The sequence below is a fragment of the Syngnathus scovelli genome, chromosome 19 (genome assembly GCF_024217435.2).
Source record: "Syngnathus scovelli strain Florida chromosome 19, RoL_Ssco_1.2, whole genome shotgun sequence".
Classification (NCBI taxonomy): Eukaryota; Metazoa; Chordata; class Actinopteri; order Syngnathiformes; family Syngnathidae; genus Syngnathus; species Syngnathus scovelli.
This window is the reverse complement of record NC_090865.1, coordinates 3,470,041-3,485,393: the sequence shown is the minus strand read 5'-3', so window position 1 is coordinate 3,485,393 and position 15,353 is coordinate 3,470,041. Positions and strand designations below refer to the sequence as shown.

At 40.8% G+C, this 15,353-nt stretch overlaps 1 protein-coding gene across 3 annotated transcripts in view; it reads right to left on the bottom strand.

Annotated features, from left to right (window-relative positions):
* LOC125986604 (ephrin type-A receptor 7) overlaps window positions 1–11,861 on the bottom strand; it is a 78,646-nt gene extending 66,785 nt beyond the window's left edge. For all 3 annotated transcript variants that reach the window (XM_049750337.1, XM_049750338.1, XM_049750339.1), the window contains exon 1: window positions 11,652–11,861. In XM_049750337.1, the coding sequence (XP_049606294.1) occupies window positions 11,652–11,730 (79 nt within the window). In that variant the 5' untranslated portion in view covers window positions 11,731–11,861. The remainder of the gene's footprint in view (window positions 1–11,651) is intronic.
* Window positions 11,862–15,353: the final 3,492 nt, after the last annotated feature.

The window sequence follows — 15,353 nt, the reverse complement described above, 5'->3', positions numbered from 1 at the left end:
ATCTGGTGTGCATGTCAGTGAGAGTGGATTATTATTAGCGACTGACCTCATCTTTAAAGCGACTTGACTTTTTGGGCTAAGCTTATATTTTAAGCCTATATTTTGGTGTGCCGCAGTTATGTTGTGTTTATGAACAAAATTACAGCCAAATCCTTTAATACGACTCTGAGCGTCAGCACAGAAGTCTGGATTTAAGTTTCTAGACGTTGCACAGAAAAGAAAAATAATGTAGACTAGTATAGTGAATAAATTATGGGATGTTTGACTCTATTTTTGTCTCGCCATCGATTAAAGTGACAGTGGCTCTTCACCTGGGTACCTATCAATCATTTCTACTTTTTCTTCTTCTTCTCATCCGAGTCGGGTCAGAGCTACAATGTCTACGCCGACTCCCCCAGAGGGCCGAGCCGCTATTATCTGCCTCTTCGATCCGGGCAGCATCGATGAACAATTGAGGAGAAGAAAGAAGGTGGGATAAGAACGGAGAGGAAGATCGTATTAAAGGTGAAATTAGTGATATTGTAGAAAGTTGGCAGAGAGGGCCAGGAAATGGAAAGATTTGAAAATGGGAGGGAGAGAATAATGGGGAGGGGGGGGGGGCTGAGCGGGACCATTTGTCAATAGCCAGTAGTGTGACCTTGGAGATCGATCGGACTGTCAGACAATCACTCAATAGTGTCTATAACTAGCTGTGCTAGGCAGAGGAAGAGAAAAGAGAGGGAGATGGAAAGATGGCTTGCTCGCTCGTAGCAGTCAATAGGACAAAGAACTTGAGAGCCAAGTGAAGTTAGGAACTACACAAAAAAAAGTATGTTGCGATTGTAAAGTCAACAATACGCTTTAAGAATAACACTCGCGAGCAAGTCAGATTTGTTTTTTCGAAAGGCTTTGAGATTTGCTCATCGGGATCACAAATTAAATTAAATTAAATTAAATTAAATTAAATTAAATTAAATTAAATTAAATTAAATTAAATTAAATTAAATTAAATTAAATTAAATTGTCTAGGTGTTGCAGGAAATAAAAATATATCCAGATCCAGATGATTTTATTTCATACTTTGCAAAAATTGGGACCAAATAATTTATGTTTTTAGCCTCGCCAGAAATCATATTCTTAATCAACACTACATGTACACAAACACACTCCTTGGGTAATCGTGGTTATTAATAACCAAGCCAAATAAATAATGCAGAGTACAACAGAGGTAGTAAAATGTGAGTAGTTGGAATGCCAAATTGTGCCAAAGCACAGCGGTGGCAGCAGTAGGTCAGTAATTAATGAAATCAAAGAGGCTCTTTAATGAGAAGCATAAAGTGCATCCCTAACTGATGAGTTCCCCGTTCGAGTAAGCAACAAATACAAAAGCAGGTAAGGCAAACAAATCTTCACAGTACGCTCCCAAATATAACTTATCTGCTAACGCAGGGTTATGCAAATGCGCCGGGCGGGGAAGAAAAAAAACTAACGACGGCAAATAAAAAGAGACAAACACACTTTAGTCAAAACACACACGATTTAACAAAGTCTTTGCGACCCCGTGGGAGCACGCAGCCGGATTATGGCCCTCATTGTTCCACGAGTTGTTTAGCGCCAAAACTCCCCCCCGCCCCCCTCCCCATCTCTCGCCAGCCATTTTTCCACGTCAGTTCTCCACAGCCAACTGTTAATTTGCTTATCGCCCGGCAGATAATAGAACAGAATTAATCAGCTAATACCTCATTTTTTTTTAACAGAGCAATTCTACTGTTTATGTAAATTGAGCAAAAACAGCAAGTGCGGTTTCTACGGCGCTGACTGGAGGATTTAATTATCAGGACTAATTACTTGTTTGGCTTTAACTGTTAACCACAGGTCTGCCACCGTTTTCTGCCGCTCTCCTTCCCCGGGTGGCGATGTCGGAAACTGCCGCCGGCTCTCCTGGAGGAACGAGGTGGTGAGATAACACCACGGGAAACAAGCATGTCTCTGTTTTGCTTGACATTCCCAATCACCGCTTTGGTTGTCAGTCAGCGAGAGTGGCGGAGTGTGCTTTGGCAAAAATGGCGTTAAAGAAGGATGATTAGAGATTTGTCACGTTTATGACGTGGTTGTACGTGAGCAGCAATGAGTGGTTGGAGCTTGGAGGAGATCATTACAAACCAGGAGGTCTTTATGAGTGCAGTAAAGATAAGCAAGTGAATGTTTGTTTTAGCTATTCGAGTTTTCTGGCACTGAATAGAATTTTTGTTTTCCGATTCAGGGCTGTGTTTTCCATTTGGAGGACGTGAAAGCGTCAAGGCTGGAATGAAAAAGAAATGTTAAAAGAATTTCAATAGTCAAGCAATTAAGGCTATTTAACCTTTTTTTTTTTTTTAAATATTACACTTTTGTTCGCTTTGTTGTCATTTTTCTGGTGGTATTCATGTGCTGCCACAAAGTTTGTGGATATCCATCAAACAAATGGCGACAGGTGTCAATGTTGCACCAAAAAAAAATAAATGGAAGGAAACAAATAGAACGTGTGAGGACATTTCTCAAACCAAAAACTTTTCCGAGCCAAAATAATGACAAGTTGCTCCAAAACAATACTTGGTCTACAGTTTAATATGCTGCCGTTGACTCGCTGATCCCTTAGGGTTAAAGTCAGACGAGCCGCTGACTTGACCTCGAAAAAAAAACGTCTTGACACCAAGCAACCATAACACACTGCATGGAAATTAAAGGTCAACCCTACTGGGTCATCAAGAGTTCTCGCGGTGGCATAGCTGTACAGGAACCAAGCCTCCAGTTATTATTCTACACCCTTGTTTGCAAATCATAAATGACGGAATGACCAAGCCATTTGTCATAAAGTGCTTTCGGCATCCAAGTGCAGATGGTGATAAACACCCAGACGCTGTCAAATGTTAAGGACCAGCTTCTAAGAAAGCCTCACCATGGTTGACATTATATTTTTTGCATAACTACAAAAACGGAATTTTAAACAGCTTCGCTGGTTTTTCCAAACGCATTGGCCGATAAAATGTCATTAATTAAGTTTATATTTAGCATGTTTTGTTTTAGGTGGCAAAGTGGGGCAAGTAGTTAGAAGCTCTAGATTCTCATTTGGAAAATTTAGGCCAGTCTGTGTCTTGTTTACAGTTCCCCGTGCTCATGTGATTTTTACATAAGAATGGGAGGGGGCGGTCCCTGCGCCCCCCCCTCCCCTCACTCTAGTGCCGCCAATGCACAGCAAAGAAGAGAATTATAGTTCTTCAAAAGAAAGTATGGAACAGACCAAATGAGTCCAACCTTCCCTGGTGGAACAGTTTGCTGCAAGAAATAAGTCCTCTGTCTGTCACAGACAATTTCAGTCCGTATTTTAGAAGGCTGGAGGGAATTGGGTAGAGTGTTTGGTTTTTATAAAAAAAAAAAAAGGGGATGGATGTTTGTAAAGAGGGATGGCATGACAGAGGGTTAAGTTGATGAAGAGAGTCTGGGGTCATAATTCCATGAGTGCCTGAACTCTTTGGAGCAGACTCCCCAGCATGGCATGGCATCACTAATGAAATCTGTGCATTTGCTGTCCTGGAGATGAGAAGTGTGTGTGGTGGGATAGGTTCGGAAATGAAGAGAGTGATAAAAAAGGGAAGGGGGGGGGGGGGGGGGGAGAATTGAAGGTTATAGTAAATAAGCAAGGAATAAAATTGCAGAGCTGTGGTAGAAAACAGAGAGTGACAGTGATGCAGAATGAGTGACAAAGGAGAAATTGAGCAGACGAAAAGGGAAAAAAAAAAAAAGCCTCATCTCCAGATTTGAATTTGGTGGCCATTCCACACCAGGCAATTCCGCTGCAACACCAAACACAATGCCTGATTGAGGGCAAATTAAAATGCAAATGCAACTCTTCCACTTTTCCCCGATTCCACCTGCAAGATAAGCAAAGGACCTCTGTTCATTTCATAAAGTGTGTGAGAATGTGAGTGTGTTTATGCATTAATGTGTATATTTGTTTGTCTACTTTGGAATTAGAGGGGACAGGAGGGAGGCTGGAGGTGAGGTTGTATAAACAGATTAGATTCAGTATTGTCCTCCCCCGGACTGCATTTCAATCGCCGTCCTCCCTGCCATTTCTTCTGCCCTTGTCAGTCGAGCTTGGACAGGCATCAACGCAAGAAAAGGAAGTCATAAAATGATCTAATGTTATTTATTTCATCTACGCAAACCTTTCCAAGTCACAGGTTAGTAAAAATATTCAACAGCTGAAGTCATGTGACCTCACCGAACCAGCGTGTCAATAATAAAGTGCCGAAAAAGGAAAAAAAAACAACTGGTAGGCGATTCGGACTCATGTAAATCTACCTGCCAATGAATCGGATTCACTGAGTGCTTTGGCGCCATTTAGTGATTTAACGGTAGACTCCTTGAAATGACCTTCCAGCAAAGTCCATTACTTTAACTCCTCGGAACACATACAACTACCAACTTGACTGGGTATTAATTCTATCCACTAACACTACCCGGATTAATTGTGACGGGGTTAAGAGAAGAAGAGAGTGGAACAGATGGAAAGAACACTTGAGATCGAGTCTACCTCCTCCTCTGCTAAACCATTTCAATCCGACCTTGAGAGAACATCGGGTCGAACCGTTACATCATCAGCAAAAATAAATGAACAACAATGAAGAACTTTTTATACAACATCCTGCCGCCACAAAAAAAAAGAGGTGGCACACCTCCATCAACCTCATAATAACCCTCAGGAACCCCGTTAAAATCAATTTACCCGTGAAAAGGTGGACTTAATACTCCAGCACACATCCAAACACAAAAAGGCAGCTCGGACCCGCTAAACAAACGGCAAATGTATTCAATGTGAGGCCAAATCAATTACAGCATATTTCAACCAATTCTTGGCAGAATGAACAGCGTACGCACGTGGCTGTAATAACCGTAGATATTGTTTGGATATATGCTGAACCGTGCGCAGTTACTGGGAAAAAATGGCTGAACAGAAAAAGTATTTGCGATAATTGGAAAAAAATAAAATACAAGCGGGTGGAAGAGAATGAATGGAATGTTTTGAAAAATACAACATTGTTGCTTTTTTTAATGGCGACGTTGTCCGGCAACATGGAAAAAAAACGTGTATTTATCTACAAAAATAAAATAAAATAAATGTAATAAATAAAAAATATATATTTTAAAAAAATCAGTTTCTTCTCAAATTTATGACGTGTATTTCTCTACAAAAATAAAATAAATATAATAAATAAAAAATATATATAATAAATATATAGTAAAAAAATATATAATAAATAAAAATGTTGTTTATCTGACTTATTTCACGCCATTATTGCATCAATATTTGAAAAGTTCTTTAACTTCTTCCTACTCCTTTTCGAGCTGTCCTAATTGTTGTTGTTTAAGTTATTTACGACTTGCTTGGGATATTTTATTGTCCTGTTTTCTTTTTCCTTTTATATTTTACTGATATCTTTTTCTCTTTTTAAGCTCAAAATAAAATTGATCAATCAATCCAAAAAAATATGTGTACATATAAATAGAGAATACATCTATAGATGATGTCATGACTTCAACTTTAACTCCACTGGTACCATTGAATACTTGTTTTGCTGCATCTCGATGTTGCCATAGGAATGATTCCCCCCCCCCCCCCCCCCCCCCCCCCGCCCCTTGCAGAATAATAATGATGAACAGAGGTAAACACAGTTCAGTAAGCTCTCAATGCATTTAGCAATTAGCAACACAGCGGGCACTGGGAAGGAATGTCTTTCATGCTCTCACTGTTGTGTTGACAATGACTGCCTTTCTCTCCGCCGCTCCAAATCCTCATCATCTTTGATTTAGCCAAATAGCGTTATAATTGCCCCGCCTTCCTAAATAGCCTCTTGACCAGCTGTCGTAGAGGTGACTTAGTCACCTGACATCCAGCCAGCTGGTTATCTGGCCGACTAACTGATTGACTGGCAGACTAATTGCCTTGCAAACAGGAAAGCAACATTTACGGATGAGAGGATGAGACGCGGGAGGGGCGGACCTCACCGACCGCTCCGCATTGATGACACTGATTGCAATCACTGCCGAGTATGCATACAAAGCGCAGGAGCGCACACAAATATTCACACCCGAGGTCTCGATGCCAGGAGCAATCAGAACTAGCATGAAAAGATACATCTAAACAAGACTTTCCCTCAGCTATCTATAAAATATCTTTTTTTACAGAGCACTGGAACATCCAGGTACTATAAAAGCGTCTTGTAAGGACAATAATCAATAGCGTCACTTTTTTTTATACTCAACAAATTCACCCAATGTCAAATATACAGACATAATAGATTCGGATAAACGTTTACAGCTTTGCTCAAGGGCACTCGGAAACATCTCCATTTTCAGATTTATCGCTTGCTTCCATACGTGCATACAAAGTCTCCCCTGCACTTTTTTACTAACCCTCCACCCCTTCCCCTCTTTAATCCAAAAGGCCATTACAGAATTCTAATAAACTAGGTGGAACACTGCTCAGTTACATCTTCTCCCACCTACTGCGCTCTCAGCCTTCTGCCCTCGCCTACTGATAAAGTGAGAAGAGTCGCTCCCCACGCTGGTGTCTTCACCCGCCTCGCCCAGTCGGGCTTATTACATTTGCTTGTTTGCTCCTCACATGCACACTCTCTGGCCACTCACACCCTTTCATTATGGATACTCATCGCCACGGGGTGGGCTAGGGCTTCAAAGACACCCTGCTTTCCTCCTCCGTGCCCATGTTGGAAGAAGGTGCAGGTCGAGGTGTACGGGTGGGAAAACCGCAGGGGGTAGGGGGGGGTGTCGACTATCGCAAAATAAACGGCTGAGCCGCAGCCGCGCGATTTATGTATTTATTCATCACCGGGGAAGATGTGTATTAAAAGGTCGAACAATTTTCCAGGTCGCTGACCAAGCCGACGCGGTGAGGATGAAGTGGAGAGTGATGGGGAGGAGAACCACCATGCTAACACTCAGATAAACATCAACGCCTTTCACCTGTGAGTCTGCGATTGTATAAGATTGACTAAGTACGCTAGCTCATGCATACGTTGGCATCCGTCTGCTCCGCCCCGCTGCTGGTTAATGAGTTTGAAAGGTCAAACACCCCTCAGGAAGATTAATGGGCTTTTTGAGACATGAGGGTAATGGTTTATGAGGCCCTGCCGGACACATTTCCAACATGACAGTCATTACCACTACTCAGTGGAGATGGGAGGAGCGACTGGGGGGGGTTACAAGCAAAAACAAAGACCACGCCAAACTCCAGGGCAGCAGCAACACTTGACGAGTGTCAATCAAAATTACCGTATTTTTCAAACTATAAGGCGCACTTAAAATCCAGAAAAAAATATATATAGACCGACAAAACACATACTCTCTTTTACCAAAGTCGAGGAAAAAACATCAGACAGAAAGACTTAAATTATAGATTAAATTGGGAAGCAGAATAAGAAAATATGTAGCACGCTTGACATCTTCTTCCTCCCGTCTGTTCGGGACTTACTCAAGCATAGCTCGCAAGTTCTGCTAACATGTGTCAGGAGTTCAGAAATGGTAAAAGAGAATCAGTGGACATGAAAAGTACATTATGAGGTCGCTGTCATGGGTCGGACGGTCTCTGCCGGAGTAACTAAGGCATGGGAGATGAGTGACTGGTGTTTTATTGAGAAGGTGTGGAACCTCATCAGACTTTGGTACACAAGAAAAAAAAAATGTTCGTGCATTACATTGGAAGAAAAATCTGCTCGCATGATTGTTGCATAACGGCTGGCTGCAGGCAGAAAGCTTTTAAAACATGATGGATGACCTTGACGACTTCAGCGAGACTATACTCCAAAAGAAAATGCTCACTTTGTAAAAAATATAAATATGGAATCAGGCGTGTGTTTGTTTTACAAGCGCGTTTGTCAAACAGCCATAAAGGGAAAATGTACAACTTTTTTTTTTGTACTGTTTTCATCTGCAGAAAAGACACCTTTTACAATTGGCCTTTAAAACTCATCCTGATTCTAAAGAATGTGACAAAGCGTGATATGTCTTAATAGCTCGTACGTAAGCAAGTTAAAGTTCATTTAACAAGGTCACTCAGCAAATGAATCTTTTGAAATAGGATGAAGGGCGCTACAAATGGCTGCTTCAGCAGAACTCAATCTATTTTAGAGTTTGGGGTTTTTTTTTCCACCGTATCTGCTCTGTAATTAATGTTTAGAGACCTTAAGCCCTGTTATGCTCGTAGTTAATATATATATTTTTTTTTTACTGAACTTTCTTCCAACAGCAGAATTGTAGTTGCAATTTATCAACTTTAGACAATCTGGACTGAAATAATTCATCCATCCATTTTTTTGAACAGCTCATCCTCAAAAAAACTCAAATGAACGCAAAAACAAGCTTTTTCAAAACAAAAAAAACGAGTGCAACTTTTACACTCGAGAGCCACTTCATTAAATCTACTTGTCGAAAGTGATCCTATGGATTCTGTCTTTTAATGTTCAGGTTTGAGTGACAACTAGGGAGAGAAGGTGGGGGCGGGGTCCGCTCCTCGAAAAACAATAATTGGAAAATAATAATTATCCCTAATTATAACAATAGCTGCAATAAATAGACTCACACGCACAGCTACACAAAAACACACACTTGTTGGCCCTCATCTGCGCTTGATTGGTTCTTGCCAATCCAAGCATAAGTGCCTGCTGATGCTCTCGTCTTTACCAAGAACAAAAGACCCGAGCGTCAGCCTATCGGGTTCCAATAGTCACACAGTTTCTCCTTTACACGCATGCAATTTGTCAGTCTATCGGTCTCAGTCGATGTCTTCGGCGTGGACTGGGAAGTAAATAAGGATCTTGCTGACCGGCTTACTTCGAGGAACACCCGGACTGTTTGATTAAGCCTACAATTCCCACATTCCCTTATATTTGACTCGATGTCCTCTTCCCTGTCCCTAATTTATTGACAAGACCGTGTCGTCCTGTTATGCCTGTCATGGGCGCAAATCGCTTTGACCTTTCATACTCGCCGAGGTCAGAGTTATCAGAGCGAGCAGCCCCACACATAAACGTTGTCCTTAACATCCAATCCGTCCGACCCTGGTGAGTGAAAATAACCTTGCATGTATCACAATCAGTCGGCGGTGATATGGAAAGTGCAAGTCTCAGCATTTGTCACGAAAGATATGTCACAAATGTATTTTTAAAAATAACCTTTACAAGATTTAATTTTTGCCACTTGGGGGCAGAAGAAACAAATTGGCAACATAAAATGCAAATGAGCTTATTTTTGGCATATTATTAACAAATGTATTTATTTTCTTGGTGTGCACAACGATTTAAGAGGAATGGGTAAAAAAAAAAGAAAATGATTCAATCCCAACCTCAGATTGGGTTCTCCTGTTTCTCCCCCTCTTATTGTATGTGCACCATGAATGTTACAGAAGATCGAAATGCATATATTCCGTGGCTAAAAATATTCCCACAGTGGGATCATTTCTGTCAGATGAGAGCAGATAGCGAGGCTTATGGAAATATGCTGCAGCAAAGATGTCCCCATTGTGAGAGTGAAAGATGGCTGAGCTACAGGCTCACCTAAGCACCAACATTCTCCAGTGAAAACATTGCAAAGGCTAAACCAATTACAACATGTTCCTCTTATGCCATCCAAGTCGAGTCAAATTCGCCTAAAACTTTTCAGAAAACATGCATATATGGATGCAATATGGCCAAACAGTGGGAATTCATGTCTCATTGTGCATCCTGGTAAAAATGATCATCCAAAGTCACATGACAGAAAAGGATTGGGGCGCATAACAAGACTGCCTGTGCATGCAAAGCCCAGTAAAATCCCTCAAATTACTCCGACATGACAAGTGAGGCATCATGGAAAACCGGCCACACTAACAGCAAGGGCCTCAATTTCGCTGTGTGCTTATTGTTCTGCAACCCGCTCGCCTTGTGCGGAATGGATGGATGGACGAGGGAGGGAGGGAGGGGGAGGGCTAGGCAAGGAGGCATGTGGAAGTAAATGAGAACCCGATGAGATGCCAAGGTGTGTTAGTGGTGAGGTGTGGGGGAATGAGAAAAGCGGTAAGGGAGGGGAGTGGCTGGATTGACTCTGCTGGGGGGGTGATGCTTGCCACCCGGCCTTTTTTACTCCTCAATAATATTGCGCAAGTGCGTGGAAAAGTGCTCTTCCCGACATGTGTAGCTCCCACATGTGCGTGCCCAAGCGACGTCTTCAGCAGCCGGTCGGAAATTGTTAGGGTGAGTGTTTGGTGAGCAAGCTCAGCATGTGGAATTATATGTCAAGTGCGTGCACGTATTAAATCCCGAGTCGCTTGCGGATGTGTTTGAGTAGTCCTTGACGTTGGGGAAGTGTGTCATGTGAGTTGAGACATATGGTTGCATGGCCACTACATGAGGCAGATCTGAGGAGCTCTAATATAAATTCAAATTTCTATGGATGTGTTTTTTTTAAAACGGGGTCAAAGTGCATCTTGAGGTGTAGCCACCTAACATGAAGGAAAAGTAGCCAACATAGTTTGATGATGATGGAATGCTGGCCTAGATGTTTGCAAACAGAAGCCAGAACAATAAACATATTGTTGAGTTAATAAGTAGTGGCATCTCTAATCAATTCTTCAGTTATTGAATTTGTTAAGTCATTTTGGTGCAGCTCTGCACTTGTATTGGATCTTGATCGATGGGTTTAGACTTTGACTTTGTCAGTCAGGCATGCAGACGAGTATACCGAATAAAAGGTCTTAAAATCTGGCTCGATGCAGCGGAATGTAATTTTTTTACAAATATATTAAAATTCCATGTGCTTAATGATGGGATGTATTTTGCAATTAATAACCCATTTTACCAAAGTACCCCCCCCCCCCTTTTAATCTTCCAACTGGTTAGCATCATAAGTCTCAAACTGCAGCTTTTGCATACTTTGTGCAAACCTGAGCAGTTTTCTGCAAACATCTTTTTTTTCTCTCTCTCTCTCCATCACATACTGTATGTGAGCAATAAAGAAACCACAGCCAAATCTCACATCAGCAGTAAGTGAATCATAATTGTCTCATCATAGTGAATTGCTCAAATGCAGCATATTGGAACCACCGCAGTTTTATGGCAACCACAACAACACACTAGGGGAAAAAAAGTGCTCTAAAGTATTTAAATGGGGAATAAATATGGACAAACAAGACTAAACAAGAGCAGTGCATCGGCCAGTGAGAAGACAAAGAAACCAGTTGCACAAAAAAATCGGACTAAATCTGACTTTGCATTCGAATCAATTCAAATATTTAAAAAAAATGCAGATTTTTTTTTTATTAAAATGAGTTAACGCACTTAATATATCCAATTGTCATTCTTGAGCAGCTGTGCCAATGTTAAACTGTCAGCAACAAACTCATTGGGAGGTTTAAATGCCTTGAGCGCACGCGACACAAATGCGTAAAACCCGCGTTCACATTCGCGTCAAATCCATCTCCAAAGTATTTTTTATTTAAAAATAATAATCCCGTCATTCTGATCGGAACGCTAAACATTTGGTGCACCTGCCTTTCCTCCAAACAAGCATCTGTCTGTTGCTCGCCACACTGCAAACGACGGTCCAAAAATGAGTAAACAAAGTCCATTTCTACCAACCTTCCTCCGCGTGAGACTCTTCCAAATTATTCAGCAATAATATCCAAAGCACCGAAATCATCATTTTACGCAGATCCATGTTTGTCTGGCCAGTTCCGCGGGGCTCTTGTCATCTCTCTCCAGTCTGCCCGCGCGTAAAGCTCCGCAGCAGAGGCGCACTCGCGGTGGGGGGAATCGGAGCAGAAGCCGGCTGGGCAAATAGTGCTCCAATGTGGCAAGTACACGGCCTATTTCATACCTCGGGGGAGGGACTACATGAGAAGACTGACGGATAAAAGGCACAATAATGAGGAGACTGAAGATGAGCGTGGAGGAGCTTGGACCAATCGGAATGCAACATAGGGAAACGCTTGCGCCAGGTGTTCCCACTATAGTCGGTCGAGTGAAGTCCTCCATTGCAAATGAAATGCGCTCGTCAGGGAAATTTAGAAGCTATAGAAAGCTGATGAAGTATTTAAATGAAGAGAAACACACCCTCTGGAATGATGAGATCATTTAAAGTTGCAGCTCTATACTTAGCGTCGCTTTATTTATGCAGGATTTCATCAATTCATTTATTCTGTAACATCCAAGCAGTAAAAAGTTTGACGACTAGCAAAGTATATTTCATATTTTGGGTGATTTTACATTTTTTTTTTCTTGTTTACTTGTATTTTTGTGTTCTGCACTTCACAGCCACTACATATATAATACAATTTATACAGCAGATAATTTAATTTAATTTAATTTAATTTAATTTAATTTAATTTAATTTAATTTAATTTAATTTAATTTAATTTAATTTAATGTACAACCCAGACCAATTAAATATTAAAATCAAATTAACTCCTGGAGTCCATTTTTGTTTTAGGATTTTTGATATTAGCTTAAACAAATAGGTGTATTTTAATTCTGTTGAGTCCCTTAAAATATTAGTTTTTTTTATTGCTAACTGAGAATGGAAATAATGGATGACGCACGAATAATTCTGGACTGTATTCCACCTGACTGGGCGAAAGGCAGACTACATCCTGGGCAAGCTGTCATTAAATCACAGGTTACATAAAGAGACAGACATCATTATTTATCTACTCACACTGCCACAGAGTAGGAAGTGAATTCATGCTGCCGGCAAAAGGAGAACTACAGTGTCGGTGATGCACATAAGGTTTCCCACAATCTATATATAAAATATATATATGTTAAGAAAGTTTTTTTTTTGTACTCTGAAATTGTTCCTCCACAATTTATTTGTGCAATATTTTTTTTTTAATTAATCTGACAACAACAACTAAGACTATGTTATGGGACTCGGCTTCCTCAAGAGATATCGACTGAAAGTTTGAAAGTGAGAAGTTTGGCATATTCCCCTACCGAGCAAATATTATCGAACATCCCCTTTCGCCTTTGCTTGTTCCTCTTTCGAATCAAGAGAACAAGGCAGTTAAAGAGATCGAGATTGCTGTTTCAAGGGTTTGCATCATATGGCTTCGCTTTCAGGTCGGCCACTCCGTCTCTCGCTGTCAAAGCTGCCGGCCCCGACTCGGAAAAACACGCACAACTTTGCCCCGAATTGATTACTCGCACAACCCATCCTCAAAACTTGTACTATTGACCAACATCTAGAATAAATTGTTTTTGCAAAGACAAATCTAGCAAAATCTGCACACACCAATACAAGACAAAAAACAAATGGGTCAAAGATAATTGGCTAAATCGGCCATTGCAAAATGCTAAAACTAGCATCATTTCTTCAGCAGGCCGATCAAGACGCAAACAATGTCACAAGGAACCAAAACAACCTGACAGCGTGCAGAGGTGAAGCAGTAATAGATGTCAATTTCAGGTCACACTCTCAGCACTTATGCAGTACATGCAGCTCAGTCTCAGGGTTCATTACGTGACAATTTCATGCTTATGCACTCCGTCGGCCTATCCTGCTGTAACCCCCCACCCTCCCTCACATGTTCTCTCCAGGCCACTCCCTCTAATTTCAACCCATGGACTGCCGACATGTCATTTATTTATACAGTGTGTGCCAAGGAAACATGGATTTCCATTTTCCATGCATGAGATTGACCGTAACAAAAAAAAAAAAAGAATATCTACCTTTTTTTTTTCACCCTGGGTCACTCAGAATAAAAATGGTAAAAAAAAATCTACATTTTGTACGGTGAACTTAATGATCTACTTAACCCAAACCAAGAAATATAAATAATAATACAAAAAAATAATGATAATAATAATGTGTCACTGCTGCAACAATGGTAATTCCAATTTTTTTTTTGTGCCATGATCCGAAGCTTTATTTGTTTACATTCATCACATTTGAGAAACGGGCAAGAGAGAAGACCGCAGCAGCGTCTCTTGATGAACCGGTAAAGAGCCAATAGGGAAATTACTGCTAATGAGTCCTTGTGATGAAATTAGTTGTGGGTTACAAGAGTGTCATCAAGGTCATATAAATTCCTCCAATCACTTTCACAAACTGCATGCTCTTAATGTCAGCACGGAAAAGTGCTAAGAGATGTCAAATATTCCGTGTAGTCCCTTTTTTTGTTCACTTATATTTTGCATCCTCACCTTTCTCATCTTTTCTGAGCTGTTATTTTCAGAGACCATGGCATTCTTGACATTTCAAGGACCTATCTGACATTGCCATGAACAACGGCAACCACTTAAATGCTCGAGGCAAATAACTTTCATCTGAGGTTATTGCGTTTGACCTCAGCCATCAAAATTAACCGTATTGACCAACATACAGTCCTAAGCCAAAACAAAAAAATGCCTATCTGCATGTACACTAAAAATTAAATTATATTTGATTTAATTTAATTGACACTACCCAAAAAAATATTTTGACTTTCCAGCAGAGGCCTGTTGTCCTCTGAGACACTGACGGGAATTCATAATGTTGCAGTCTTTGTTTTTTTGAGTGACATTGTGACACCTTGTCATTGCCTGGCCTCGACATAAAAACAATATCATGATCACAATGTGAGACGTGTTCTGCGCACTTTGTAATTAAGCAGCTCCCCAACACAGGGCACATGGTGCTTTGATTAGATTAGGGATGCTTAAATCAAAGTAAGTTTAATAATATCTCTTGTGTTGCAATTATGCCGTATAATTCTCTGTTCGCCGTCGTCATAGAGACATTCGCGTTAATCCATTCTCCGACCTCTCCGTAACGCTCCACGTAATGAACCTCAGCAGATATGAATCGTTCTTTCTCCCACTCTTGATAAGTCTGCAAAACATCATTATGGGAAATCTGGAGTCGAAGCAATAAGCATCAGAAAGGCATTGAAACAAAAGTAGTAGGAAGGGATTCGACTTGAGGGTCTTGAGAATCGCATATTGTTTGGATCATCTCAAATTCCTCCATTGGCGAGAAGTAGCTTAATTGTTGGTAGATATTAGGTTACTGTGAGGCCAACTGGAACTATAAATAGAACCAATTAGAGTGGGGAAAAAAAGAATAGCCATCCAGTTTACCCAGCAGTTTTATTATTATTATTATTATTACCGTATTTTCCGCACTATAAGGTTTATAAGGCGCACCTTCAATGAATGGCCCATGTTAAAACTTTGTCCATGTATAAGGCGCACTGGATTATAAGGCGCACCTTCAATGAATGGCCCATTTTGAAACTTTGTCCATGTATAAATCCATATATTTGGACTGCCGTAGTGGCTCGATATTGGTCCATATATAAGGCG